Source organism: Vicugna pacos, chromosome 1 (genome assembly GCF_048564905.1).
Source record: "Vicugna pacos chromosome 1, VicPac4, whole genome shotgun sequence".
NCBI lineage: Eukaryota > Metazoa > Chordata > Mammalia > Artiodactyla > Camelidae > Vicugna > Vicugna pacos.
The window spans coordinates 112,865,981-112,890,778 of record NC_132987.1 but is presented as its reverse complement, the minus strand read 5'-3'; the positions used below and the strand labels follow the sequence as shown (position 1 = coordinate 112,890,778).

General features: G+C 34.2%; 1 protein-coding gene across 2 annotated transcripts in view; it reads left to right on the top strand.

The window, feature by feature from the left end:
* The window catches only part of SCAF4 (SR-related CTD associated factor 4), a 52,948-nt gene that overhangs the window by 14,771 nt on the left and 13,379 nt on the right, over nucleotides 1–24,798 (top strand). Inside the window, exons 2-19 of one of the 2 annotated variants that reach the window (XM_072968462.1) lie at nucleotides 3,182–3,265; nucleotides 4,149–4,193; nucleotides 6,225–6,386; nucleotides 7,539–7,674; nucleotides 7,986–8,125; nucleotides 8,742–8,918; nucleotides 13,105–13,349; nucleotides 13,721–13,829; nucleotides 15,657–15,821; nucleotides 16,350–16,435; nucleotides 17,155–17,345; nucleotides 18,259–18,359; nucleotides 18,796–18,909; nucleotides 19,756–19,912; nucleotides 21,174–21,331; nucleotides 22,586–22,751; nucleotides 22,844–22,930; nucleotides 23,154–23,279. In XM_072968462.1, the coding sequence (XP_072824563.1) occupies nucleotides 3,182–3,265; nucleotides 4,149–4,193; nucleotides 6,225–6,386; nucleotides 7,539–7,674; nucleotides 7,986–8,125; nucleotides 8,742–8,918; nucleotides 13,105–13,349; nucleotides 13,721–13,829; nucleotides 15,657–15,821; nucleotides 16,350–16,435; nucleotides 17,155–17,345; nucleotides 18,259–18,359; nucleotides 18,796–18,909; nucleotides 19,756–19,912; nucleotides 21,174–21,331; nucleotides 22,586–22,751; nucleotides 22,844–22,930; nucleotides 23,154–23,279 (2,449 nt within the window). Of the gene's footprint in view, nucleotides 1–3,181; nucleotides 3,266–4,148; nucleotides 4,194–6,224; nucleotides 6,387–7,538; nucleotides 7,675–7,985; nucleotides 8,126–8,741; nucleotides 8,919–13,104; nucleotides 13,350–13,720; nucleotides 13,830–15,656; nucleotides 15,822–16,349; nucleotides 16,436–17,154; nucleotides 17,346–18,258; nucleotides 18,360–18,795; nucleotides 18,910–19,755; nucleotides 19,913–21,173; nucleotides 21,332–22,585; nucleotides 22,752–22,843; nucleotides 22,931–23,087; nucleotides 23,280–24,798 lie in introns of both variants that reach the window. The other variant, XM_072968455.1, reaches the window with a different exon arrangement.

Genomic DNA, 24,798 nt, shown 5'->3' with positions numbered 1-24,798 from the left:
ACTTTGACTACCAAACACTATGAATTCTGCAGGTGTCATGGGCCAGATATGCTCATTCCTTATGTTGTCTTGAAGCTGTTCTTTATTGATGTAAGGGATCATGATGAGCAATTCTTCATAATTTTTAGAATACTTTGTGTATGAGGCATCCAGCAGAATAGTGTTCATATTTAGACTTTCTAAAGTGACAGCAAAAAGACAAACTCTGCTGCTGGCAAGTATGTTTTTCTTACTAAGACTTTCTAAGAAGGTTTTGTACCTTTTGGGGCCTACTGCTGCTATTACTTTCAGTAAGAGAATTGCATGGTTTCTCCGGCTGCTTTGACACGTTTGTTTTCATTGACAGATTACATTAATTGTGAATACAGAGTTGGAGTAGCGCAGAGTACTGCAGCTAGTGACGTTGATGGGGCGCTTGTCCTGTTGCAGATGACTAGTATATCATGCCACATACAAAAACTAACAGTAGCATTTGACCCTTTCAGATACCTTTAATTTCCAGCATTTATCCTCGTGTTCATTTGTCCATCCCCTTTCTCTGTACCACGCTGAAGTTTCTAGTATGCCCTAGTTAATTATATATTCTTGGTTCTCTTCTTACTCATCCTCATGGCTGTGATCCTGTGACCTTTCAGTTTCTAGCCCAGACACAGATCCATAGTCCAGTGTCTGCTGAAATCTCTGCCTGGATTTTCAGTAGGCATCCCAAATTAAATTCAGTATGTCTCATCATTATCCCTGAATCAGTACAATATAAATACAGACAGACACAGATGCCTGCTTGATATTTTGTCTGTATTCTCTGTCATAGTTAATGGTCTCTGCATGTGTTTAGTCAGTAATCAGCATTGTATAAGGAGATGAGTATGCTGTTAAGGATTGTGAGCTTTAAAATCAACAAATTCTAGTCCAGACCTATTCCTGAGCATCGTCTAAAACAGATACAACCCTTTTGAGTATCATCTCAAAAGAGGTATAACAATCTGTTATTTATTAATATGATTAAAGTAATGCACCAGCAAACTTAATTCTTCCTTATTCATAAGTGCTCAGTGTAGGTTTTCTTCTCTTTTCCGAAGCTGTACCTTCTTTAATGGAATAAACACCCTTCCTCTGTCTCTTAGGTGGTCAGTTGAAGGCTTTCTTGCTGGTCTATTGCTTGAATGATGGTTATACTGCTATATGGTATAGTCTTTATTTTAATTTTTTAAAGTAGATTATGATTTAAATATAGACTGGAGTGTTTCATCAGAAGTTGCATTGGTCTGTCTGGTGTTGCTCAGTTGACTTTTGTTGTTGTTGTTGTTGTCGTTGTTGTTTAATACGGCAAGTTCCTTACTGCTGAGATAATCAAGAAGTGCTATTTGGGACATTAAGTGAATATTAGCTCTGGCTTAGGCTTCATTAAAACATGATTCTCTAATGTTTTAATGGCCAGAGAAGTAGTCTTACTGTTGCTCATTCTTAAGATCATGTATAAACCTTTTTGCATCTCCTTTCTCTGCTTTTAGTTCCAGAGAAGGAAATAGAACAACAGTAATACACAGCCATCTTAATAACTGTTATAACTGAGAAGTGGGCAGAATAAACCCTTTTATAAAATGTGTGCTGTATATTTCATGCAGTGTTGATTTTTTTTTAATTTGTATTGAAGTTGAAATATTTTAAATTTTCTTAGTTTCTCATTGGTTTATATAATTTCAAAGATTACTATCTCCTAATAGTTTTTCAATTTCTGAGCATTTATTCTCAGGGAGAATTTCTATTATGTTGGTAAATAAAACTAAAGACTCATGACCATATTTATTTATATAATCCGTTTAATTTTTTTTTGAGAAGGGGAGATAATAAGGTTTATCTATTACTTATTTATTTTAATAGAGGTACTGGGGATTGAACCCAGGACCCTGTGCATGCTAAGCACTCTACCACTGAGCTATATACCCTGCCCCCTAGATAATCCCTTTTTAAAAAATGAATTCCTATGCTAATATCTTTGTGTTTCTCTTTTTTTCTGTATCTTGGTATTATTTATAGGAAAATTCTACCTTTATCCACTTAAACAGAGTACATAACTAGTTCATATGTTGATTATATCTGGCATTGCATACTTTTTCTAAAATTACAGTTACCATTACCTATAGTCCCATTGTGTCTGTAGTTCTGAAAAGCTGTGAAAATTCTCTGTTGCTAGAGAATTTAAGATATGTTCCCAGGTAGGGCTATTTACATGGAAAAAAAGACTTTAATTCTTTAGGCTCACCTCTTAGTAAAGGTGATCTATGTCTTAGGGATTCCATATTTGAAATATCAGTATTAATTGGAAAGAAATGAAAATATGATTCATGTAATATGAATGTTGGTATGATTGAAAGTGCTCAGGAAGCCTTGAAATTTATTTCAAAATATATTTTTAGAAGTGTGTGTATATATGCCTATGATTAAAACAAAACAAAAATAAGAATTTTTAAGAAATTAGATACAAGCTTAGTAATGTCAGAATTTTATCTTTTTAACGCTGTGAGCTCTCATGTTTTGGTTGGATTTAAAATTTAGGGGGAAGGATTATTATGCATGTGTGGTTAAGTCTCATGGGAGCATCTGATTATTGGATTTACTGTGGTGAGATTTGTTAAATATGGTGTCATTTTTATTCCTGACTAAATCACGAAATTGTGAATTCAAGCTTTATAATTGCATGTTAAATTTCTTGCCTGATTTAATACCTGTGCTTATCCAAATGAAGCTTAGAATTATTTGAAGTTCTCTAAAATCTCAGTGAGGCTTGGATTGAAATATTAAATACTGAGTCACACTGTTGCCACTTTTAGTCCAGGAACATGGTATGTTTGTTTCCATTCAGAGCATTTTTGAGTTCTTCAGTAAAGTTTTGTGATTTTTTTCTGTTACAGATTTTGAAGATTTCTTACCTTTTACCTTCCACACACCCCCCCGCCCCATTTTGCTGCTTTTAACAATCTTTTCCCATTATATTTTCAAAGTGATGGTGCTGCTATGTAGGAACACTCTTGGTTTTTCTTTACTACACAAATTGTTAAACTTTCCAAAAATTTATCATTTTTTTAGTTAATGTATTATAAATATATTTGTAGAACTGAAGGATTAACCTCTAATTTTACTTTCAGTTAAATTTTTTTGTTTTTGTTTTTTGCTTTTTAAGCTCTTTTCACTTATGGATATGAAGCCTCCCATCTCTCGAGCCAAGATGATTCTCATCACGAAAGCTGCTATTAAAGCTATTAAGGTAAGAATAAAATAAATATATTTAATTTGAAAAGTGTTTTTGAAATTTTGAAATGTTTTTGTTAAATGTGGCTTCATCTTGTGAATTAGTTCAGGCCTGAATCAAAGAGCCAGGTTTTACTGAAGATACATAATAGTACAGTATGGTGCATTTGCATTGTAACATATTGTTTTAAAACCTGATTGAGTTTTTTGTTGTTAGTATTTCCCATTTATATTTTTTAGCTATAAGAAGTATAATTGACAAATAAATTTAGTCATATAATTTAATAAAATATGATTTGATACATGTGTACATTGTGGAATGATCACCTCAATCAAGCTAATTAATACATCCATCACTTCACATAATTACCTTTTATGTGTGTGGGGTGCTAAAAAAGTTGAACTCACTGAAGTAGAAAGTAGAATGGCAGGTTTTTTTTCCATTCAATTCTTACAAATCGTCAGCATATTAGCTTCATTTTTATTTTAAAAAACCCTCAGGCTTCATGAAATTAAATGTCTTACCCAAGATCACTCCTAAATAAGTGAGTCACTTTAAAAACTGCATTATTTAGTCCCAATTCCATTGATCTTATTCCTGTCATAAAGTTCTCTGATAAATTGCTTTATGAGGATTTACTGATTAAAAGTCTAAGAAAAGGGCCCGCTGTTTCAGGGGATTTTTTTTTTTTTATAGTTTTCTGTTTCAGTTAGTTTTTTTCTGATTTGTTAAGATTTCTTAAGTTGTTGACTGTGTGTTGAGTATGAATTATTTCTCATTGTCATTCAGTGGGGAATTAATCAGATCCTGCAAATTTCAAGGTTTTGAATATTTTCTGATTACAGGAAATGTAGAAATAATGTAAACTGGATAATGATCTTCTTTTAATTCTTTTCAGCTTTATAAGCATGTAGTTCAAATAGTAGAAAAGTTCATCAAAAAGGTAACTATCCATTTCATTACTACTTCATTTTAGTTATGATCAGTAATTGTGATTTACTTTGTAATTTGTAATTTGGATGCTTGCTTCTAAAGCCACTCTACAAAAAAGTTGTCACTAGGAGTTCATTTTAATCATTAGAGATTTTGGGGGTTTTTTTTCTTTTTTAACAGAACAAAAATGTATAGCAGTACTGTTGATTAAACAATTACTGTGAGATGGCCATTCAACAACAGAATTTCTTGTCTGCTGACAAGACTCTCTTCCTTGAGCCTGATAGGTCTCCTCTCCCCTTTGCCCTGTCTACTCTGTTGACATTTAACTCATCTTGGAGTACTTGAAATGAAATCACTGTAAAGTTTTCCAACTTTTCCCTGCTCCCATCATAATTGAACTATTTTTCACTTCCACAATTATATATTGCTTTACAACTGTGTGATTAGCACGTCTGTCTCAGTAGAGGACCGAGAGCAGAGATTTGGACATCTTTGTCTGCTTCCCCAACCTGGAATTGCGTCATGTAGTACACACTGATAAATGTGTATGGACTCCAAAAAAAAAAAAAAAAAGTTGTGTGTGGAAATGTCTCTGGCCCATGGCCTTTTAATACTGGCTGAGAGATAGGAGTTAGAGCTCCACCAGACCAAAAAAGGATAGTCAGTAGAGGTTTTTATAGTAGCAAATCCAAGTACAAATAAATAAAATAGAAAAAAAATTTAAATTACCTATATGCCATCACCCCAGATACTATGAATGTCTTTATTTCATTTGGATCTACTCAGGTTTTAGTGTGTACATGAACATTTATAAAAGGAAAAATGAAGACATACTAATTGATAATCTGCTTTCCCACTGAATTTATCATAAACATCTATGAAGTATTTCATCGTGATTGTTTTCACAATTTTTCTCCTTTTTTTATTGAATGAGAGATTCTTAAATTCTGTAGTGCTTTAAAAAAATCTATAATGCTTTGTAATTTTCAAAAGTTTCATACACATGAATTCATGTAATCCCATAATAACCTTTTTCCTCATCCCTGTATTGCCCATCTCCGTTCCCTTTCCTCACTGATAACCACTAGTTTGTTCTCTATATCTGAGTCTACTTTTTTGTTTCATTCACATTTGTTGTATTTTTTAGATTTCACATGTAAGTGATATCATAGAGTATTTGTCTTTCTCTGTCTTATTTCACTTAGCATAATGCCTTCCAAGTCCATCCACGTTTCTGCAAATGGCAAAATTCTATTCTGTTTCACGGTTGAGTAGAATTTTGTTGTGCATATATATATATACACACACATACACGCGCACCCTATCTTTATACACTTATGTTGATGGATATGTTTTCATTATCTACTCAACCAGTTCCTTACTGCTGGGCATTTCACTTCAGGGGCTAGCTTTATGGGGAAAATTAGAGACATCTTAATTGTTTTCCTTGGAATAAATTTCTAGATGTAGACTTGTTGAATCAAATAAGACATTGCTTTTATTGCTAAATCATCTTTCATAAAGATTGTACCACCAGAGATGTATGTAGGTGTCTTTTTCTCTGTTCTTTCTATCTTGCCAATTTGGTAGGCCAACAATGACCTCTCCTTTTTTGTTTCTCTGGTACTGTAATAGAATTAAAATTAATATGTTGTTAAAATTATCTTTTTGATAATTTTAAAAGGTAAAAATTATATTTTTGAGCAGGATGAATTGAAATAGAGACTTATAAGAAGTGGATTTGTATGGAAGTGGCCTAGGGATTGGTAAAGTAATGTTGATTCTGGGGAATTGTGTGTGCGGAGATAGAGGGATCAGGGAAAAGTAAAATATTGGGGATCTGAAGTTTTAATAGAATGGCAGTTCTCTACAGACCTGTGGGAAATTTGACAAACTAGCCAATAAGAGAACTAAACATTCGGGTAGTTTCTAAATAAAAATAAATGTTGGATATATAGAGTTTCATAAAAGTGAGGTTAATGGGTATCAGATTGTGATTTGCTTTTCTTGTGTTGACTTTACATCTTTATCTTTGTAGTGTAAACCAGAGTACAAGGTTCCGGGATTGTATGTAATCGACTCAATTGTGCGACAGTCTCGTCATCAGTTTGGAACTGATAAAGATGTTTTTGGGCCAAGATTCTCTAAAAACATAACTGCCACATTCCAATATTTATATCTTTGTCCATCTGAAGATAAGGTATAGTTTATAATTTTAAAATTAAAACTTGTATTTTTGTTTTGGTTTTGTTTTCATATTTATTTAAGTCTGTTTAAATGTATATTAGATATTTGATACTAGAAAGATAATTATGTAGCGATCTCTGTGAACTTGAAACAAAACCCAGTTTTTTCTGTAGTAGTCATCTCGTATTTATCCATTTTTTTTGTGAAGTCCTTCAGGAATGTTGTATTGTTAAAATTTAAAAGGAGCACCATCTTGCTTTAAAGAAGACGTTGTTAGAAAGATTTCTTGTGTTGAGTGGTAAAGAAATTCTGCAGTAGAGGAAGGCAGTGCTCACCTCAGATTGTTGCTTATTCCAGAAGGAAGGGACTAAGAATTGATGGCTTTCCCCAGTGTATAGAGATGCTAGAGTGTAAATGGTTTTTTCATTAGCAATCAGGCTATAGTATCTAATCCCTCTCATATATAGCTGGCTTTACAATGTACTATAAAAAGATTTAAAAAAAAATTACAGACATGAAAACTAGACTCCAGTATGTGGAAGAAATATACCGGTAAGGTAAACTCAGTGAAGGCTAGAGACTTACAATAAATGGCGCATAAATTATGAGTATTATGAATTCTGTATTTATACTCTTGGAAGAATACTCTTCTTGGGAAAGTACACAAGAGAAAAAGATGATTTCCTTAAGTAGGAGATAAGAATTATACCCATGAATAGCACATTTTCTCTGGATTGCCTTCATATTTACTGGTCCACAAAACAACTTACATTAACACTTGCTGGCCAGTTTCTTAATATTTTAACTGTTACAGTCATCCTGAAAATTTTTTTACTTCAGTTCTCTCAGATAACTATTTTTGTTTCTTTGTAACTATGAATAAAATATAATGAAAACTTCAAATGCATTATTATAGTAAATTTCTTTTTATCTAGATTATATTCCTTTTTTTTTCCTCCTGTTTCTTAGACCAAATTATACTACTGAAGAAAGGTCAATTAGAGGAGTTTAATCAGGTTGTAATTCAGATGATTTAATTCTTTTTATGAAACAGATCTAATTTGAAGATACTAGCTTAGGGTATTTTTTTTTCTCTTTGTAAGAAGTATAATAAATTATTTAAGCAAATATTTATTGTATATTCATGTTTTCTCACACATAACAGAGTAAAATAGTTCGTGTGCTGAACCTTTGGCAGAAAAATGGGGTATTCAAAATTGAAATTATTCAGCCTCTTTTGGACATGGCAGCAGGAACCAGTAATGCAGCCCCAATAGCAGAAAATGTTACTAATAATGAAGGTATGGCCAAGTGTATCTGTGAACTTAGAAATGATACAATTTTTTGTGCATGAAATATTTGGAGTCTATTTATAGTCTATTATACTTTTTCCATAAGAAGGAAACTTGAGTTTACATCTTAGAATGTATGGTTTTCTTTCCATAGTTCTTATTTCTAATAAAAGTTTTCAATGCTAGTATAAACTGTAATACTATAATCTGTATTTTTACTGTGTTTAACTGAATGGGGTGTTTTGTATAGAAACTTAATGGAGTTTAAAAAAAATTTATAGGTTAAAGTTTTCTTAGGCCTTAATGACCTTCTTTTTTAGGTTCACCTCCGCCTCCAGTCAAGGTTGCTTCTGAACTTCCACAGGCCACTACAAACTCTGTACCAACTGTACCACAGTTACCCAGCTCTGATGCTTTTGCTGCTGTGGCCCAGCTGTTTCAGACAACTCAAGGTCAACAGGTAAACCACTTATCCGAAGATTAAATTGTTTATTTAAGATACTGTTGTCAGTTCTTATTTTTCATTCCTAATTATCAAGCACATTTTAGGGAGGAAATATTTCTACTTTTCAACTAGAAAAGCCTTCACCAGGAAGGTAAATGCATAGGGCTAATAGGAAAACTGTGGGAAAGGGTGAGAAACAGGGGAACAGCACACTGAGAAATAGCAGTACCCGTTTGGAGAGAACTTAAGAACTGCCAAATGGCTGGTATGGCTGCTCGCAGTTACAGAATTTCCAATTGATTTCAAAATTATTTGGATCGGAGATGGTTTTTTTTACAGTTTTCTAGAATATATATTTACCTTGTTCACAATTTGGTGTATTTTCTTTTCTCTTTGACCATCATTTTCTACTGTTGGGGTTGTTGGCATACATTTTTAACCTTAAGTGACACACATTGTTTCCCTGACATTCACAACAAATGTAACCATTACCAAAAAGTGGATTCTTTTTCCCAGTGTACTCTGTGCCTATGCTATTTTGAGTCACCTGTAAGATTTTTTTTAGTAAATTAGCTTTTGATACTATGGTTATACTTTGTTATGTGGTTTATCAGTTTTCCCATTCTTTAAGCTTCAGCAGATCCTTCAGACTTTTCAACAGCCTCCAAAACCACAGTCTCCCGCCATTGACAATGCTGTGATGGCTCAGGTTCAGGCTATCACAGCTCAGTTAAAGACAGCTCCTACACAACCACCTGAGCAAAAAGCTGCTTTCCCCCCACCTGAGCAAAAAACTGCATTTGACAAGGTACGCTTCTCTCACATATCCCACTCTATTGTCTATATCACTCAGGTCGGAATGTGGAAGTTCTCCCTTCTCTAGCTTCTCTGGATTGTCATTTCGTTGCGTTGTGGTTTGAGGGATTTTCCCCCTTATATCAAAACATAGATTATTATTTCTGGTTATAAATGTAATATATACTTGTTGCAAAATTTACAGTGTAAAGGAAACAGGAGAACATTCACCATTAACATACTTGAAGATAACATTTTGATGTATATCTTTTCAGAATTAATTTCCTGGGGTTATATACTTTTCTCTTTCTTTCATTTTATATATGTGTGTACATACATATACATATTAAAATATATGTATGTCTTTAGTATATATAAACACTGTTTCTGACTTGTGTGTTTTGATCTTAATCTTGTTTCTTTGTTGTTGTTGAGGTTAATAGATGGAGATACACATTTTTACTGAGTGATCATTTAGGAGTATTTCATTCCATGGACACATCACAATTTAGCCATTCCCCCTATTGATAGACATTTAAGTTGCTTTCTGTTTTTTTGCTGTTAAAAACATTAATTATATCTATATGAGGGTTTGGATTGGTTCAGTGTCTTCCAGCTGTTCTCTTGGGCCTTATATATGTTGAAGGAGCTGCCACTGAGGATATAGATGTGCTGAATATACACAGCTCAGAGCTTCCTGTTGAAATGTTAACCCAAACAACTCCACTTTTATCTTGTCTATGTATTGGATTTATGGCCATACAAAATTTCATTTCATTCTATAGATTTCACTGCAAAAAACAAAAGTTTGAAGATCCTGGAATGATATATCTTTCAGTTTAATCTCTAGAATTTTTATTCTTTCTAGCATTTATATTTATATTTATAATTACAAGATAACAATAACTTTATTGCTGGTAGTCCATATTAAGAATCCATATATAAACAAATACTGGTTATATTGTAGTGATTTATGAATGAATATTGGTTAAAAAAAGGTTGAATGAAATTTTTAAGTAGAAAGGAATACATGTTTATTATAGGGAAAAAAAAAAACAAGTAATACAGAAAGTTCCAAAGTAAAAAGGAAACAGTTCCACTCTGCTTTGAACAGATTTGTTTCTTCTTTTCTGACCTGTTTTCAAGCATATGTGAACATAAATTGTTACGTATTGTGGTTTTGTTTATTAGTCTTCTGTTTTGTGTTATAATTAGGAAAACTCTTCCCACTGGTATTAAAAAGTCTGTATTTCTCCTAGTAGTTTTATATTTTTGTTTTTTATGTTTGTCTCTCAGTCCATCCATCCAGAACCATATTTTAGAATATCTTCATATTTTGGAAACTGCTGATTCTCCCTCACAATTTTTGTCATACACTTAATTCTCATTTGTTTCTATGTCTATCTCTAGACACTATTCTGTCCCACTAATATATTTGTTTATTTCTGCATCATAACAATTTAAATACTTGCAACTTGTATTTTATTTCCAGATGTGTTTCTGCCCTTATTCTCTTTTAGACTTTCTTTGGCTATTCTTGAGCATATGTATTAGGGTTCTCCAGAGAAATGGAAGCAGTTACACACACACATGCACACGCACACACTCACGCAGTTGTCCAGGCTGGCAAATTTGAAATTTGTACGTCAGAATGGCAGGCTGGAAATTCAGATTAGACTTAATGTTGCAGTCTTCAGTCTGAATTCTGCATGGCAAGGTTTCCATTATTGCCATCTTGAGAATTCCTTCTCCAGGAAACCTAAATTCTTGGTCTTAAGGCCTTCGACTGATTGGATGAGGCATACCCATATTATGGAGAATATTTATTCAAAGTCTACTGATTTAAATGTTTAATAACATTTTTAAAAACCTTTCACAGCAACATCTAGATTAATATTCAACCAAACCACTGGGCACCATAATGTAGCCAAGTTATATACGATTAACCATCATAATATACTTTCGCAGATGAACTTTAACAAATTTTAGAATTTACAGATTTATATGTTAATTTAAGAAGTGCTGATAGTCTCTGTTGCAGAATCTCCATTTATTAGGTTTTTAATGTAAGTTGTATACATTTTTTGTTCCATTTATCCATTCTTAGGTATTCATTTTCCATGTTTAATTTTTTATAACACTTCTATTTAGTTAATGATGCCATAGATGAAAACTTAATTTTTATTTTATCTTGTAAATGATCATGGTATTAAATGCTGTTTTCTAGTTGGTTCTCTCAGATTTTCTAGGCTACTAAACTTGACTTTTCCTCTCAACATCAACATAGGCATTTCTTTTTCTTTTCTTATTATACTGGTGGCTAGGACTTCCAGGAAAAAGATGTTGAGTAATAGCAGTGCTACTGGCATTCTTACTTTGTTATTAACTTTAATTGTAATTCTCTAGTGTTTTACCTTAAGTGGGTTAATCAGTGTTTTTTAGTTATATAAAGTTTAGAAGAAGGAATTCTTTGCTTTTGACTAAAAAAGATCTATTTTAAGCTAGTCAAACAGCTTGACTGGGAACATTTTGTCTGTTTCAGCTGCTTCATAGATCTTCAGTTTCCTAAAAAGCAACAGAAATGCCTTTTTGGATATAAAAGTTTAATTTTTTAATTGCTTCAAATCTTTTTCCAAAGCAATAGTTATAAATCTCAAATTTTAACATACCTGTATGTGATAAACTGCAAAGATCATAGGGTTTGAGTTTTCTGTAGGCAGTTTAGACTCGAGTTTTAATTTTGGCTCCTGTTATTGACTCTTTCTTAATGTTGGGTTACTTAAATACTCACTGTATACCAGTGTAATAAAATAAAAAACAAGTTTCTTCTGTGTAGCACAGGGAACTATATTTAGTATCTTACAATAACTTTTAATTAAAAAAAATGAAAACGAATATATGTATGTATATGCGTGACTGGGACATTGTGCCTTACACCAGAAATTGACACGTCATAACTGACTGTACTTCAGTAAAAAATTTTAAAATAAATTTTAAAAAATACCTATATTTTCTTATTGCAATGAGGGTTAAGTAAGCTAATGTGCGTAAAGCAGCAGGATGCCTCAGCCATATTAGATTGCTCAGTTATAAGAACTTTTAATCACATGGCCTAGAATTACAAAGAAAGGAAGACAAATGTTGTCCAAGAAGGGGGCTTCTCATCCTAATTTAGAAATCTGTTCAGTAGAGTAGAATCAGAATTTCTAGGCAGAACTGTCACAGAACAATAGAAATACAGGAATCTGAGGCTGGAAATCCTTGAGCAGGAAGGGTACAGCTTGAGAGAGATGACTGCTGTTTGACACCAGAGACGGGGCTTTGAAGTAGTAAAGACCATTGTCTACATCCTGATTCTATCATTTATTAACTGTATGGTCTTGGTTTTGGTTCTTAATTCCTGAGCCTTAGTTTCCTTGTCTGTAAAAAGAAGAAATTATATCTACATTGTATGCTTCTTGTGATGATGAAGTATTGTATGTAACCTACCAAAACACGCAGTGGGTTTTCCTATGGAATTAGGTGTATTACTTTCCTTCCTTCCTACCTTTCTAAATAAATGTGATAATATTTTTGAGTGGCTCTTGATGTGATTTTGTGAAGTGCCCTGATTGGCTTTCTTGATTTTTTTTTTAAATGAATTGTTTCTGGTAATCTAAGGTGAGCTGCGAAGTTTTAAGAAAGAAGCAGGTAATCAGGTAGACTGTGTGGCCCTGTCTATGCCATTCTGTTTCTTCTTTTTCGTATTACTAGTATATTCTTGAGCAAGCAGCATATGGACATTTTTCTGTAGGCATTTAAAATGATTAGATAAGATGGTCTTTCTTTTTGTACATTTTACAAAGCTGACTGAAAATGTATACCCATTTTCACATGTGCAAAGTTCCAAAAGTTTTTAGTCTAGTAAAAATATGTCACTAAATTAGCTATAAAATCATGTAGAAAATACTCAAAAAGAGAACACTACTTAGAATTGGGGAAGAAAAGCAGAATTTAAATAATTACGTCTATTCAAAATGACATTTGTATAAAAATTGTCTATGAACCAAGGTCCTAAGAGACATAAGGGAAAATGAGATTATATGTGACAGCATGGTGGGGTTATGCATGGTGGTGAATATCTGTTGTTTGTGTAAAGATTTTTGTGCAGTGAAGCATAGTCTAAATTTTAAAATGGAATATTGACATGCCTATTTCAGAAGCTACTTGACAGATTTGATTACGATGATGAGCCAGAAGCTGTGGAGGAATCAAAGAAAGAAGATGCTGCTGCCGCCGCCGCCGCCGCCGCCGCCGCCGCCGCTGCTGCTGCTGCCGCCGCCGCTGCCACTGCCACTGCCACCAGTGCCGCCACGGCACCTCCTGCTGCTGCCGCACCCCCAGCTCCTGCTGCTGCCGTGCCTTCTGCTGCCCCGGCTGCGGCTTCTCCTCCACAGGCCCCCTTGTGAGTTTCTTTTGATTTCTCAGCATATACGGATTTAGTAATCATTGTAAGGCATGATGCAAGTAACAATAACATAATCATTTTTCAAAACAAAAATAATCATTTTTCATATAGTCTTTTAAAGAAAATTTTTTTATTGTGATATTACAGGTTTTCTTCTAAATGGAGAGGGTCCTATCAGATTTATAGTAGAAAAATGGCTTTTATGTTAGGAATAATGCTGAATGTATAAATTAATATAGACAAATGTATGATTCAGTCAAATGCTGATAATTAATACTCCTGAGCAGCATTCTTTTAAGTTTCTGTAATATACATGTGGCTAAGAGGCATGTGTTTTTGAATGGGTAAAAAGATTACTCATTTTTTAGTGGATTTCCTGGAGATGGCATGCAGCAACCGGCATATACCCAGCATCAAAACATGGATCAGTTTCAACCTCGAATGATGCCAATACAGCAGGATCCAGTGCATCATCAGGTAGGGACATTTTTCTTACAGCTGAGTTTTAGTAACTGAAGATCTATTTATTAGAGCATATGGGTTGGACTTCTTAGGTCACTGTTGCTAGCTGGTGTGAGTGGCTAAATAGTACTAGAGCTGCAATAAAAGCTGTTGAGCACATAACTGATTTGAGTTGCCTTTTGCTTTAATTAAAACAAGGATGCTAATAAGTACTGCATGCTAACAATACTAGGTATTTTTATTAAAATAGTTTAGAGAGATTTTGGTTCTATTTCAGAGAACTGGCTTGTTTAGTTATATAGCTCTTTTCTTATTTCCTCCCTTCCTTCCTTCCTTTCTTTCTTTTTCTTCTCTGCTTATCTCTCTTCTTTCATTATATTGTGTGATTCAGTGCTTTAGAGGGCTTTCAAGCTCAAAGCATTCAGGAATATAGTTTGAAATCTGCAGTAAAAGGAGCATGACGTGTGCTTAGAGGATTACAGGAAGTTAGTAGAGCTTTGTTCATTTGGTTTATTTTTTTAAAATTCTCTAATTCAGAGTTTTCTAAACTTGACTGCATCTAAATTATGGGGGCAGGGGAAGGATGTTTTAAAAAAATACAAATTTGGGGCCTCTAGTGCTATAGTCAGTCTAAAGAATCTGTTGTGGGGTTTTTTTGTTTGTTTATCTGTTTCTAATTGTGTAGTGATTCTGTTTTACAGTCAGCCTTGGGAAATACTACTTTATAGACTTAGTTTAGAAAGTGTTCTAAGAAATCTCTTTAGAATATATTCATTTTCTTTTCTGTATCATGTTCTGTCCCTACTATAAACTTTCCTTGTTTTAATGTGCTTCACGGATTCTTTGGGGTTTTCTTTTTTCTTTTTTTTTTTTTTAAACAAATTGAAGGTTTGTGGCAACCATGCATTGTCAGATGATTGTTAGCATTTTTTAGCAATAAAGTATTTTTAAATTATATACTTTTTTTAGACTTAATGTTATTGCACACTTAATAGACTGCAGTATAGTGTAAACATAACTTTTATATGTACTAGAAAACCAAAAAATTATTGTGATATTCACTTTGTTACAGTGGTCTGGAACTGAACCCACAATATCTCTGAGTGTGCCTGCATTTGGTCATATGAAATTGATGCTGTTTTAATGACTTGTTGATGAATGACTTTTGAAAGATATTTTATGAGCCTGTTTAAAATATGAAGAAAACCTATGAATTTATTTCCAAATGTTTAACAGTTACTTAAAGTTTATAAATAATTTAGAAAGAATGCTTTTTTGTGATATTGTAATTACATATTTATGCTTTTAATTCTATTGGTATTGAAATGACACCTGTAGAAATATGTTAGATTGTGGCTTATTCTAGTTATTGTGATATTTGAAACCTTAGAAGTAGGCATGTTGGTTGAAACTCCCCCTTGGAGTAGATTTTTTTAAAAAATCCCAGAAGTCAATGCTTCTAGCCACTCTTCCCGTTCAAAAGCTTGATTGCCTTTAAAGTTGTAGAGAGTTTGCAGTTGAGTACCTCTGAGTTTCTTTAGTCTGTCGCATTGCTTCCTTGCATAAATGAAGTTATGTTTTTAAATTATAAAGCCAAATTTGTGTATTCATAATTTTAAACTGAGTTACAGGATGTTTAACCTGTGTGGTTAGATATGTAACAGTTCTTTGGATAAAGATTGTACCTGTAGAAATGTTAATTGTTGTTGCATGTCATGGTTTTTCCTTGGTCAAAATTTATTGAAGATATTTTAGTTTTATATAAAGTAACTAAGATTTTTTCGTATTATTTTTGGTAGCTATTACTTAAAATCTGTTCGTATAATTTTTTGAAAAACAAAGGTTCCACTTCCTCCTAATGGACAGATGCCAGGATTTGGCCTTCTTCCTACACCTCCATTTCCTCCCATGGCTCAGTCCGTGATTCCTCCAACTCCACCTGTGCAGCAGCCTTTCCAAAGTTCCTTTCAGACACAAAATGAACCACTTTCACAAAAGACACATCAGGTAAAACTTCATTCTCAGATTGTTGATTATCTTTTTGGTTCCCTTGACTTATAGCAGATACCTGCTTGTTGGCTTGTTATCTTCAGTTTTGAATACGAAGAAACACTGTTACCTTGGGTACATATTAACCCTCTCTGTGACCTAGATTTTCATTTGGAAAGTGGATGAATTAATACTACCAGTTTCCATTGGGTTCTCTGAGAATTGAGATGGCGTATGGAAAGCTTAACCAGGGCCTAATTCACTAATTTAGGTGATGGTTTATTGTAACAGTATGTAACTGACATGAAATAATTTCTAGCAGTAGACAAGTATTTCTTCTAATCTTGTAAACCATATAAGAAAAAGACTTTTCCCACTTGTGACTGGTCATTGTTAAACTAGTAATATGATCTTAGGTAAGTCCCAAAGAAAACTGCTTCAGAGCAAGGGATTTGTAATTTAGCATTTTTTAGATGTTGTCCTCTTGCCTTTATTTATAATTTCTACTTTCCAGTTTAATGATGGCTTTTGGTTTTGTTTTTAAAGGAAATGGAAGTAGAGCAGCCTTGTATTCAAGAAGTGAAGCGACACATACCTGATAACAGAAAATCAAGATCTAGATCAGCATCCAGGTAATTTAAAATGTTATTCCAAATCTGTATGTCTTAGGAGATGTAGAATTTAAAATCAAGTTGGATTATTTTTAGATGTGCAAAGTTAATAAACTAACACTCGGTATTTGTAAACTTGGTATTAGTAAACACTTGGTATTAATAAACTAACACTTGGTATGTATGTGTGAAGTGGAGGCAAGAGAAGTATTAATAAAAAAAACTAAGTCAGTCATCTTTAACCCACATTTATTCCCTTTTGAACTGCTCTAATGCCTGCTTACAGTGTTACATGGAATTATAATATTTATATATTCCAAGTTTCGTTACCATTTACCAACCAAAAAATGGAAAGATAATAAGTAATACTATTACCAGATTATGTTTTTAAAATTACTACAGAAAAGGTTTTACTGAGCAGATAGAGAATAGTAGTCACAATATATCTCAATAACATTAAGCTTCTGCACTACAAAGATGTCATTTAGTATAGTACAAATTTTGAAAAATGAGAGATGCAAAGTTAGCAGCCTTATTTATCTTGTTTGTAATATATGCATGCTTTCTAATTTTGAACGTATTAAAAATCTTTAAAATGAATTCCCTACTGTCAGTTTCTTACATATCCAAACATTAAATTACCTAGTTGTGTTTTTTGTTTTTCACATTAACAAACACATGCTTACAATTTCTTTTTCTCTCCACGTGTTATCCATTCTCTCTCCTTGTGAAAATATTAGGTCACCAAAAAGGAGACGATCTCGATCTGGTTCTAGATCTCGAAGGTCTCGTCATCGACGTTCTCGATCTCGATCCAGAGATAGACGCCGACATTCTCCTCGATCTCGATCCCAAGAAAGACGAGATCGAGAAAAAGAAAGAGAACGCCGACAAAAAGGCCTTCCTCAAATCAAATCAGAAACTGCTAGTGGTAAATGAACACTTACATTCAACCTTCCTACATTATTTTGCATGGGATGGGTGTAAAGTGTTTTATAACTGTTAGCAAAATACTGCTTTATCATGTTTTGTTTGTACTTTGGCATATACCCTTGGATTTGCTTCTGAACGTTAAGCCAGTTGTAAAGCAGTGAGTAAATCAAACCAACAGTAATGAGTAATAGGGTGTCTTTGATTGAATGTATGAAATAGGAAGCCATTAACTAGCTTTCCTGTACTACACAGAGTAGAAAGGTGGTTTGGTCTTCATTTTCCTCAAGAATAACTAATGCCCTCTTATTTTTATAAAGATGCACAGTTTAGAGAATGTATTAACTTGCATTATCTCCTGAATTTCATCATGTATTTAGAATATGTTCAGTAAGATGGGCCAGACACATCTTATTAAACAAAATTAGTGAAATTTTAATTTATAGTATGACTGAAGCATATATAAAACTTCTGACTCTAAGGCTTATCAGCTAGGACACAACATAAGAGAAAAATCATACACATTTGATGGTTAGACAGGGACAGCTACATACAGTGAACCAAACACCGAATTGGTTGGTGATCAAGAGAGTTGGAATCAAATCTTAGCTCTTCCTTTCACTTGCCAAGGGTGATTCTGAGCAAGATACTGCTTCCCTGGTGCTGGTTCACATAGATGAAATCTTCAGATGTCTATGAAAGCCATTTTTTTCCCATCTCAAAGGTGTACCTTTCACTATCCTGGTTCCATTTCTGGAAGTACTACCACAGTTTACTAGAATTTTTAAAATGTATGTGGGCTTTTCTACTTAAACTTGGTGGAATCATAATGTGACTCATGCATATTTTCTGTAAAGTACAGTGCTGCTCATTATCAAATATGTATATTTTTATGATTGTAATTTTATTTTAAGTTTGTAGTACTACACTCTGGGTGGGACAACTGGACAAAAGGACTACTCAGCAAGATGTTGCCAGTCTCTTAGAAGAGTTTGGGCCAATTGAATCAATTAATGTGAGTGTTTATTAAATTATTTAATGACAGTAGACTGATGTGATTAATCTTATTTTATGAAATCAAGGACTTGAGACCTAAGTTAAAATTTGCCCAGATTTGTAGAAGATACAACTAGAGTTTAGGTATTATGATTTCATGTTTAGCATTCTCTGCATTTAACCACATTTCTTGGATAACCAAGTTTAATTTAGAACCTTTTTCTAAAAAAACCTTTATATAGCAAAGCTTGGGGGACCGTAGGTTTGTTGATAACTGGCAGTTGAGACCGAACTGGAACTGCCAGTTACAAATTCATTTAATCTCAGATTATAGAACGCTGGCTAGAGGGTGCAGGGGGTTGGAGTTAGAGTTGTTAACTGATCAGTTACTATTATATCTTGTTGCTCTTTGATTTCTTTATCATATTTTATAATATTAAAATCTTTTGGAGCAGATGATTCCTCCCAGAGGTTGTGCCTATATTGTTATGGTTCATAGGCAAGATGCTTATCGTGCCCTGCAGAAACTGAGCCGAGGAAACTATAAAGTGAACCAGAAATCCATAAAGGTACTGTTTTATATTGTATAATTCATTTCTTTAGAAGTTTAATACATAATACTATGCAACTTTTTAAAAACCAGTTTTAGACACCAGAGTATTATTACATACTCATCTTCTTTTAAAGAGGTTATCTCTTAAGAGTTAACAAAATTTTAAATCCTACATGCATGGTAGAATTTTGTGAGTTTTTTTTCAAGATGGATAGATTCATCAGGGTATTTAATTGGTGCTTCAAATATAATGTCAAATTTTGTAAAATATTTTATCTTGTCATTCAAAAAATTGTGATTTTTTTACATTTTAATTTTGAAGTTTGCCATCTCATCTTAGAATTTACTATGAAAAATACTTACTGAAGATAGAGGAAAAGATGTAGGTACATGAGTATTCCCCCCCAGAGGGGCCAGAGTCAGTGTTTCCTCAATGTCACAATACCCTGTTATACCCTTAGATTGCACTGCAAAGGACATTATCTCATGTTGAGTAATCCTGAGGTACCTGAGACTTAAAAGTGTTCCTCACTTTTCTATTCTGAGTTGTATGGGGAACTTCACCCTGTCACTGGTAACTTTTTCCTTTTCTCTTAAGTTTTATGCTGCCCGAGTTAGGGGGTGGTGAGTTCATAAAGACATGATTACCAGTCAACTTTACATCCTAGGACAAAGTGGGATAAAGGGGTAACCAGTTTCCTGGTGCCAAATATACCTTTGAGTGAGATCCAGGGATAACCAAGCCAGGTTTCTGCCTTGTTGACCAAGTCTTGGTGATTAGGATGGTGGGAAACAGTTAACGCTCAAAATTTTTGATGTTTTTCTCCCTTATCTTTTTATATTTTAACTAATGGTGAAATAGATTGCCTGGGCCTTAAACAAAGGAATAAAGGCAGATTATAAGCAGTATTGGGATGTAGAACTTGGTGTTACTTATATTCCATGGGACAAAGTCAAGCCTGAAGAACTGGAGAGTTTTTGTGAAGGAGGAATGTTGGACAGTGATACACTTAATCCAGGTAAAGCAGTATTTAATTTTTTTTAAAAATTTATCTATTTTCTTGGTAGTGCTATGACAAATGTTCTTTGCATTAGGAGTTGATTTTTGAGATAATTTCAAATACTATGTGGGTGCCTGTCTCTCCATTATAAACTGAAGAAACAACAGTGAATAAGACAATTGTGGTCCTTGCCCTCATGCAACTTATATTTAGTGGGAGAGATGCAGACACAACAAATGAAATAATTACTGATTGTGGGGTTAATTATTAATTATGGTATTAAGTAGATCTTAAGTAGGATTTTTCACTGAAAACCTAACAGATCAAGTGAGTCTTAAACTGAACATTGTTGTAGTAAAAATCTACTACTTCATAATAATTTCTTTGAAAAATGTTTAAATGTTCAGAGAGGCTATCAAAAGTAAATGTGTAAGACGAGGAGGTACAGTTATTCGTAGCCTGAATATTAAATGCTAGATGAACAGTGGGACTGGGGAAAATGGCATTGGGAAAATTTGCAGCTTATAGGGGCATGACCTGAAGACTGATACATAGCAGGACAAAAAGGAGCACTGGATGGCATGGCAAAATAGAGTAAATGTGCGAGGGAAGCTTCAGACAGGAGTGACGGTTTGACAGCCAAAGGGTGGTGAAACAGTGCTGGACTGTTCTCATATCCATCCCCCTTCCCTACATGGTACATGTTGCCTTCACTTAAGGTTGCCTTTCAATTAAGGCAAACAGGTATCTAGGGTCTACTGTGTACCAGGTGTTCTGAGGGGTTCTGGTCCAAGGTAAGAAGAATCCTGCTTCCTTCCCAGGATCTTTAATCCAAACAGTACACTGTTGTGGTTAAGAACATAGACGTTAGAGCCAGATATGTCGGGGTTGAGTCCCGTCTCTGCCAGCTTACTAGATATGTGACTTTGGACAAACTGTCTTTGTTTACCTCATTTATAAAATGAGGATAATAATAGGACCTACTTATGGATGGATGCCTGTGAGAATTAAATGAAGGTACATGTAATATATATATAATGCTTAGAACTTTGCCTGGCACATAGTAAGCATTCTTTTTGCATGTTTGCTGTTGTTATTCATTAATTTAAATAATTTATATAAAATTAGCATAGGCATTTAATAATCAGACTGCTGTCTGATTTTAATATCAGCATTTTAAAAATTACTTTAAAGTTTACAGTTTGTACTGAAAGTTAAAAGAGTTTAAAGTTACAAACTAAAAATGTAAGCTTTTGTTACATTTCTCTAACTCTCATAGATTGGAAGGGAATTCCCAAGAAGCATGAAAATGAAGTTGCTCAAAATGGAGGGGCAGAAACCTCACACACAGAACCAGTGTCACCCATCCCTAAGCCTTTACCTGTGCCTGTCCCTCCCATTCCTGTTCCCGCACCTATAACAGTACCACCTCCACAGGTAAGAATATTTGGGGCATTATTTAAACTTTCAAATGTGTGGAACATACCTTTCTAATCGTACTGTAGATATGTGTCTACATTCATAGTCAAAGACAAGTATGTAAATGAGCATATTACTTTTTTGTGTGTTGGCATATTATTTATAAACTCTTAAAAACCAGAATAAGTTCATATTGCCTTATATCTGTCTGGATTATTCCATGTTTTACCACATAAGCTTTTTGACTTGAGGTGTGACTTTTCTGTTACATAACAAGAGCTAAGTAAGTAACATTTTGGTAAAAATTATGAATACTTGACCCATACTTCTACGTGTGATCCACTAGATTTTTCTTTTCTTTCAATACCTTCCTTCCTCAGTTTCTCACCGTAAAATTGAATCAGATAAGTCTGAGTTGTCACCAGAGTGAGTGGCCTAGCTTCTTGATTTTCTCAGTGTAAGGAGAAAATTACATGCTTTGATACCTAATTTAGCTGTGATATTTTATAAGTGGATTCCCCAAATCGGCACTCTTCAGTTGACCTTTTGGATATGCTGTTCCAGATACGGAAGGATATGCCTTCTAGATAAGATTCAGTGTTATGTCATGACTCATTTAAAGAAACTTGACTAATCTATAAAAGTTGATCATACTTTTTTTAAAACATAATACCTGACATATGTTGGGTGTTTATTAAGTGCCAGGCAGTAGCACTTAACATTTATTTACTCTTTAATCTACCTAATTATGTCAGGTTGGCAGTTTTCCATTTTATAAATGAGTAAACTGAGATCGTAATGTAAGTAGCTTGCTCAGTGTCACAAACTGCTTAAAAGGGGGACCAGGCATTTTGACCCTAGGACCTGTGATCTTAATCCTGTGCAAATTACCAGGTAGCTTTTCTTAGTGTTAATTTCTCAAAATTACTGTCCTGACCATAAGACATTTTTAAACATTATATTCTAGCAGAATACCAGTATAGGTGCTAGTGAAATATAGTGTGAATTTGCTGTCATAAAGTAGAGAGCAAATAAATAAATGATTTCTATTATCTAAAAATGTTTCTATAAGGTAAACATATATCATATGAAATGTATGATTTCTATCACTTGGGGTAGGTACAGGTTTCCACCTATTATCTAATAAGTTTATCACATAGCAGGAACAATTTAGAGAGAACTGTTTTTTCAACAAGGTATTTTCTTTGTCTCTACACGGTAAAAGGCTGGGAGGGTGGCTAGATATGTGGCTCCATTTTTCTTTCTTTCTAGGTCCCACCACATCAGCCAGGACCTCCTGTAGTTGGTACTCTCCAGCCACCTACTTTCACACCTCCTTTGGGAATTCCGCCTCCCGGCTTTGGTCCTGGTGTTCCTCCTCCTCCACCTCCTCCACCGTTTTTGCGCCCAGGATTCAACCCAATGCATTTACCACCAGGTACACTGAATTATGTGAGAAGACATTCTTTTTTTAGAGCCTGAAATAAAATGACACAGCTTGAATTGACTTTTTTTTTTTTCTTACTCTAGGTTTTCTTCCTCCTGGACCCCCACCTCCTATAACTCCACCAGTATCCATTCCTCCTCCTCACACTCCACCAATAAGCATCCCAAACTGTAAGCATGTTTTTCCTTTGTGTTCACTTGTCCTCTTGGAGCTGGGAGTAGGAGGGAGAATGGACCAGTAATAGGATCTGTAGTATGGCAAAAGAATGTTGACCGGGGAGATAATTAATTATTCAGCTTCACATGTTGATGTAATTATATTCCTTAGCTACTATCGCTGGTATAAATGAAGACACTACAAAAGACTTATCTATTGGAAATCCCATTCCAACAGTGGTGTCTGGGGCTAGAGGAAATGCCGAGTCTGGTGAGAGTGTGAAAATGTATGGCTCTGCTGTGCCACCTGCTGCACCCACGAATCTGCCCACCCCTCCTGTAACCCAGCCTGTTTCACTTCTTGGTAAGTTAACTTTTTTATCATTACTTTTCTTTCCCCTGCCCAAGTTCGTTTTTTTAATAAACAATGCTAATGTTGGTAAAATGTTCTCTGAGGCTAATATTTTTCTTTGAAGATTTTCTTCTTAAATATATGCACTTGGTTTTTACCAAGAATACCCTCCCTCAAGAGACTGCCTCAGAAATCAAATCATGTTTATTTGTCTTGAATTAAAGTTTGGATTTGCACATCTTGATTTGGTATAGAAAAGTGATGAAGCTAATCTCTGTAAAAAAGGAATTGGTACAAAGTTCATGATTGACATAACCCCAGACATCCCAGCTTAATAAGAGATAGCATTTCTTTGACAACATAGATTTTTTTTCCTGTCTGGATTAATTTTTATAATATTTAAATTCCCTGGACTTTGGTAGCTTTCTCTCTGGGTTAGTAAAGAAATCATCTTTGATACATTGCAATAAAATGGCTTTGTTACCTGAGTGACAGTTGCACCGCCTAAGGTGTGCATTTCCACTGGCCCCTCAGTTTTCTCCTGCAAGAGTTCATCTGTTGTATTCTTTACCTGCAACTTTACTACTGCGATCAAGGGAAGCATGATTTAGATTGTTTACATCTTTAAGAGGCCTTACCCTTATTTGCTTGAATTCTAAATGAATATGTCATATAGTTGTTATAGTGACCAACCTTTCAATAATAAATTGTTGTATTTGAAGTGGAATTGCCAAGTGTAATTAACACTTGATTCTCCTAATGAATAGTTAATTCGTCGTTAGTATTTTAATGTTCTAGTCCTCTGTGCCCACTGTATTTTTCAGAGGTATATGTGTGTGTGTGCAAATGTTTGCTTTCATAATCTTAGATTTTTTTGGAAAGAGCACATTGGTTACCTTTGCGATATAGAACTGTGGGACATTGGTTTGTGATGTAGGACTTTTACTTTTCACCTACAGCATTCGGCACTGTTGGAAATTTTCACTTTGTTCCATGTACGACATTTATAATAAAAATCAATTTGTTTTTAAATGGCATGCTGTCTTCTGCCCGCTCCAAGACTGAGTTTAGGCTAATAATAAATTTGATTTTTATTTCCTTTAGTATGTGGACTGGGTAATGGTAAAAGGATTTAGGGTTAAAATTTTTCGCAGGTAATGTAGCAGTAGTCTTAATGATGGAAAATGGTTTGTTTAATGAGGAAGTTGCTCAAGAGGTCTATGCCATAATGGAAATCATAGTAGAAGGAAAATTGGAGTAGGATCCAGGAAACCTGAACATCTTTGGAGATCAGTTTTGTTATGCTCCCCCCCCCTCCTATATTTGTAGAAAGATGGTTATACAAGAATCATAGAATCTAAGTTGGGTAGAATTTTCTGATCCACACCTTTCCTCCACCCAACACCCACCCTTGATAATGAATTCTCTCTGAAATAAAACTTCCTGGTCTAGTGTCCTTAGATGCTAGGCCACCTGAGACTGTTAACAAAATTGCATGCTTTGGGCTTTTTTTCTGAGCTTAGTCAGCTCA